This window comes from Babylonia areolata, chromosome 4, assembly GCF_041734735.1.
Source record: "Babylonia areolata isolate BAREFJ2019XMU chromosome 4, ASM4173473v1, whole genome shotgun sequence".
In the NCBI taxonomy this organism is placed as follows: Eukaryota; Metazoa; Mollusca; class Gastropoda; order Neogastropoda; family Buccinidae; genus Babylonia; species Babylonia areolata.
Genome location: NC_134879.1, coordinates 21,421,236 through 21,427,407, shown reverse-complemented (window position 1 = coordinate 21,427,407; position 6,172 = coordinate 21,421,236). Strand labels below are relative to the sequence as shown.

The 6,172-nt window shown below is 44.5% G+C and overlaps 1 protein-coding gene across 1 annotated transcript in view; it reads right to left on the bottom strand.

Moving 5' to 3' along the window:
* Positions 1-334: 334 nt before the first annotated feature.
* The window catches only part of LOC143281603 (uncharacterized), a 52,480-nt gene continuing 46,642 nt past the window's right edge, over positions 335-6,172 (bottom strand). The window contains exons 5-7 of the mRNA XM_076586846.1: positions 6,133-6,172; positions 4,270-4,557; positions 335-994 (exon numbers count right to left, since the gene is read on the bottom strand). The exon at positions 6,133-6,172 is cut by the window's right edge and continues 230 nt beyond it. Coding sequence (XP_076442961.1) covers positions 960-994; positions 4,270-4,557; positions 6,133-6,172 — 363 coding nt within the window. The 3' untranslated portion in view covers positions 335-959. The remainder of the gene's footprint in view (positions 995-4,269; positions 4,558-6,132) is intronic.

The window sequence follows — 6,172 nt, the reverse complement described above, 5'->3', positions numbered from 1 at the left end:
CGTTAAATCAGTTGGCAAGCTTGGTAGCCGACCGTCTCCCTGTTTCTACAACCCAAACGCATCAATAGTAGCCACCATTCACAAGTCTGTCGCAGAATTAAGACAAATGTGTCAGTTTCAATTGTCCATTCATCCACTGTTGTGTTTTTTGTTGTTGTTGTTGCTGTTGTTGTTGTTGTTTTGTGGGTTTTTTTTGGTTTTTTTTTGTTTTGGTTTTTGTGTGTGTTGTTTTTTTTTGTTTGTTTGTTGTTGTTTTGTTTGGCTTTTTTTTTTTTTTTTTTTGGGGGGGGGGGGGGTGTTTTGTTTTGTTTTGTTCTGTTTGTTTTTCCTGCACTACCACTCTGAAATCATTTGCACGTTGGTATCGTATTCAGCAATTTTGGAGTCATATCTTTGTACACATCACGACCGTGTAGATATCTGTGTCCATGGGGAGTGGGGGATTCTTGGAGGGGTGGAGGTCTCCAGCCTCAGTGAACAGTAGAGCACCGCCCAGAGATCCGTGACGACAAAGTATATTATGACGTCAGAGTCGAACCCTGAGAGCTTGTAAAGCGGAGAAACTTCGAGTGCTTGGTTTGTGTTCTTCTTCAATGGCCGAGTTCCTCGTTTCATCTGCCATCTGTAAACACATCGAGAGAAAAAACAACAACACACACACACACACACACACAAAAAAAAGAAAAAAACAAAACAAAACAGGAAGCAGGTAACATTCACTCTGCAAAATTCCTGGCCGCCTCAGTCAGTATGGCAGGAGAGCGGAGAGACTGCAGATACCAGAGATTCCCACATTCTGTCATTCCCACTGTCTGTCAGTCTGTGTGCTTCCATGGCCACTCGTTGGCCTCTGCCTCTCCGATATGTCTCATCCCTGGCCAATGGCCAACAACGACACTGCCGATCAAACAAGTCTTTCGTCACGCGCGCTGGCCACTGATTGGTCGATAGAGCGCCCTTCACTGATTGGCTGCACGTGACTGGTTTCTCCTTGCTGCGACACACAAAAAGTCACTGCCTTTGTGAATGAATGGGAAGGGGCGGCACTTTTTCTTCTTCTTTTATTTAAAAAAAAAACACAACTAATTAATTATTTTTTAACAAACAAGTCCACAAGGCCAACGGGGACCTATCGTTCATACACATCTCCCTCCCAAGAGCGATGTGGACCAGTTGAAATGTGCTTCGGTGTATGTTGAGCTCATTCTAATATGTTAAAAAAAATACAGAATACATAGCTACATACACACTTAGCTACATACATACATGCATACATATGTAGGCCAAAAATTCTTTTTTGTGTTCATGCACACACACACACACACACACACACACACACGCACGCACACACACACACACACACACACACACACACACAACACACACACACACACAAACACACACACACACACACACACACACACACACACACATCACACACACACACACACACACACTGACAAACCTCCCAGACGTCACTACACAAAGCCCATCTGACTCGTCATTCTCCATAACGACTAAACTCCTCCCTTTCCCATACAAAGCCCCTCTAACTTAACTGCAACCGTGACAATGGAGAAAGGTGGCAGAGTGGTTAAGACGCTCTATCTGCAAATACAGTGTCCGTGAGGGTCTGGGTTTGTTTCCAGGCCGGGATCAAGCCCGTTCTCGCAACTTTGACTGGAAAAATCAAACTGAGCGTCTAGTCATTCCGATGAGACGATAAATCGAGCTATATATAGTGTGTGCAGTACGCACTTGGCGCATTGAAAAAGAACCCATGGCAACAACATAAGTGTTGTCCTCTCTCTCAAAATTCTGTAGCAGAATGATGTAGTAGTATGTAGTAGTAGATGTAGTAGTATTTTTTATGTATTTATCTATTATTTTATTTATTTATTTATTTTATTTTATTTTGTTTTATTTTTTTGTTTGTTGGTTGGTTTTTTTGTTTTAATTTTTGTTATTTTTTATTTATTTATCTTTTTTTTCTCTCTCTCTCTCAAGGCCTCACTAAGCGCGTTGGGTTACGCTGCTGGTCAGGAATCTGCTTGGCAGATGTAGTGTAGCGCATATGGATTTGACCGAACGCAGTGAACGCCTCCTTGAGCTGCTGATACTGATACTGACACTGTAGGAGAACTGCACTCTAACAGGAACACAAAATATACACGCATGCTCTCAACGCCTGGCCAAGAGCCTTGGGGCATGCAAGCTGGTCAGGCATTTATCTGCCTGTCATCCTCCTCCTCCTCCTTCATCGTCATCAATATAAACAAAATAGTCTCAAAGTCTGTGGCCTTTCATGCCCTGCTCTCATGGTGACCTTAGTTTCGATACACCTCCACTTCCCCGTGCCTGGGGTGAGTCCTGTCAATGTCGTCAGATTCATGGGGGGGGGGGGGGTTGTTTGAGGGACGTGGTGGCGGTCTCCACTCTGGGAGGGACGCTCACTCAGTCTGGCTCCGCGACTAAGCCATTATTGTCGTTAGCAGGGGGCTTAGTAGGTGGTGTTCTAAGTACATTCAAACAGAACAGGCACTGCTGAACACCACCGAAGTGACTCAGCAGCAGTGCAGGGTCTCCTCTGGTGTGAGGCCTCCTGGCGACCTAACATCGATGGTTCCCTGTGGACTGCCGACGCTGGAACTGCGACGGACGAACCCGGGTGTGGCCGTGTATGGGCCCGGGAATCTAAATGAGCGGCGTGGGAGTTATGCCATTGAAACGGTGCAGATGATGGAGCAGCAACAAAACAAAACAAAACAAAAAACAAAAAAATCTGCCTTGCATAGCAGATGTAGTTGTAGCGTACATGGATACGTCCGAACGCATTGACGCCTTCCATGAGAATCTGAAACTGAAACTGAAACTCAACTGGCAACGACAAAACCTCCCGGACAAACAAAGCAAAACAAAACAATGATAATAATAATAATAATAATGGATACTTATATAGCACACTATCCAGAAATCTGCTCTAGGTGCTTTACAAAAACGCTTTTGTTAACATAAAACATTACATCTATGTTAAATACACACACCAAAATGTGACTACACACACACACACACACACACACACACACACACACACACACACACACACGCCCGCGCACGCACACACACACACACACACACACACACACACACACACACACACACACACACACACACACTGCATACATACATTTTAACATACATGTGTATCAAACAGCTACCCTAACACATACGCACACATAGGCAGGCACAAACTGACATAAACACACGCACACACAATACACATTCATATGCATGCATGTAGTTATGTACACATACATATGTATACACACAGTCAAGCACAGCTAACAAGCCCTAAGTGATCACTCACCAGACATCTGCGACATGCATACACATAACGCATGCATGTGTATAAATGTCGTGTTTGTTCGTGTGTTTGCTCGCTCGCGTGTGTGTGTGTGTGTGTGTGTGTGTGTGTGTGTGTGTGTGTGTGTGTGTGTGTGTGTGCGCGCGCGCGTTCGCCTGTTTTGTGTTTGCGTATGTTTGTGCATGCGTATGTGTGCATGTGTGTGGAGGTCGGCTGGTATGTACATATTATCATGTGTTTTTTAACGTATGTTTGAATGTATGTATGCATTATGTGGTGTGGTGTGGTGTGGTGTGGTGTGTGTGTGTATGTGAGTGTGTGTGTGTGTGTGTGTGTGTGTGTGTGTGTGTGTGCGTCTGTGTCTGTGTCTGTGTCTGTGTGTCTCTCTGTGTGTGTAGTTTGCTTGTCACATTTTGGTGTTTGTTCGTAACACTAACGTAATGTGTTATGTAAAAACAAAAACAAAAAACAACAACCAAAAAACAACTTGTGCACGTAAAGCACTCAGAGCAGATTTCTAGATAGTGTGCTATATGTGCTATATAAGTCTCCGTTATTACCATCATTATTAGTAGTATTGGGTGTAGTAGTAATATTATCATTATTGATTTTTTTGTTGTTTTGGTTTCATCACCACCATCATCATCATTACCATTATCATTATTGTCATTATTATTATATCATCTTTATTTTCATTATTGGTTTGTTTGTTTTTTCATTGCCCCCCCCCCCCCCCCCCCAACCCCACACCCCCCACCATCATTGTTATCTTTTTGTTTCATTATCATCATTATTTTCGTAGTAGTAGTAGTAGCAGTAGCAGTAGTAGTAGCAGTAGTAGTAGCAGCAGTAGCAGTAGTAGCAGTAGCAGTAGTAGCAGCAGCAGTAGCAGTAGTATCATCTACCTCTCCTCCTGGCTCTACCGGGGTCCTGACACACGTGCCGACAGTCCCTCTTCCGCCGGAAGCCGTAGGCCCCTGACGGACAGACCCGGAACTTCCGGCAGCTGCCGGACTGGCCGTCATACAACCAGCGCTTGGCGGACCTCTGGCAGCGGCTGGTAGGTGGCGCCACTGGTCGTGAGCACAGGAGGGGCGCAGGGGGCACGTGAAGGTAGTGCCTGTGTGACGTCACGGTGACATCGTTGGTTGGTTTGCCGGATATGGAGTTTGGCCCGTGCTTATTTCGGTTTCCTGTTTTGGGGGGAGTGAGGGGTTATAAGCGTTTTGGTTTTGTTAGCGGTTTTAAATCAAAACTGTGTTGACATAGCCATGCTCGGGATAGACAGAGAGAGTGAGAGAGACAGGGAGAGAGAGGTGGGGTGGGGGGGTCGGGAGAGAAATAGACACAGACAGACAGACAGAGAGACAGAGGCAGAGAAACAGAGACAGAGAGAGACACACACACACAGACAAAAAAAGAGAGAGACAGAGAGAGAGAGAGAGGAGAGGGAGAGACAGAGAAAGAGAGAGACACAGAGAGAGAGGGAGACAGAAAAACAGAGAGAGAGAGGGACAGGAGGGAGAGAGACGGAGAGAGACACAGACACACACACACACACACAGACAGAAAGAGAGAGACAGACAGACAGACAGACAGACAGAGAGACAGAGAGAGACAGAGACAGAAAGAGAAAGAGAGACATAGAGAGAAACAGAGACAGAGAGAGAGAGAGACAGAAAAACACAGAGAGAGACAGAGGGAGAGACGGAGAGAGACACAGAGAGAGACACAGAGAGAGAGGGACAGAAAGAGAGAGAGAGAGAAACACAGAGAGAGAGAGACAGAGACATAGACAGAGAGAAACAGAGACAGAGAGAGAGACAGAAAAACAGAGAGAGAGAGACAGAGGGAGAGACACACACACACACACGCGCACAGAGACAGAGAGAGAGAGAGACAGAAAAACAGAGAGAGAGAGAGAGAGGGGGGGGGAGATAGAAGAGAGAGACAGACATACAGAAGCAAACAAACAAACAGACAGGAGACTGTGTGTTTAACACCGTCATAATTCTTCTTGCACTGGGTATGGGACGTTAAACTAATCGATTGACTGATTGAATCAAGGATCGGTCGATCGATTGACTGGTTCCACGCCAGCATTCAAGTCAAATAAGAACTGGTCTATATTATGTGTATAATAGTCGTGTCTGACCAAGACCCGATATTATCAGAACAGCAGAGGAGTCAAATGCTGTCCCAACTATCTGGGCCAAGAGTTTGGTTATAGTGGAGAGTGTCTGGCCCTGGTTACAATCCCACTCTCAGGGGCAAAGAGGGCTTTAGGAAGTTCATGTTGGGATGGTTCCCAAAAGGCTAACTGGTCCCCCAAGGCTGCAGCACTAAGAGCCAGCGCAATAATTATCCATTATCATCATCATCGTTCGTTTCGTTTATTTATTTATAGTCTGTTCATCTAAGATGATGATATTAGACTGAAAATAAATGATATTATTATTATTATTATTATTATTATTTGGATTATTATCATTCCTATCATAATGATGATTGTTAGTATTAATTAGAAATCGACATTTCTGTATATTCGAATGAATCAATCTTGCCTCCTAGTTTGAGAGTCCTTCAGAAAAGACTGAGCTATAAATGAACTCCCACTGCAGTGAAATAACCATCGATCATTCCGCTCTCACTTTGCTGTTGACCGGGGAAAGTAAATGGATGGAACACTTTTTTTTTGTTTTTTGTTGTTTGTTTTTGTTGTTTTTTTTGTTTTTTGTTTTGTTTTGTTTTTTCTTTGAACACCCCACCTGTTTTCAAGCTGCACGTCTTCTCGCAGCCCCGCCGACC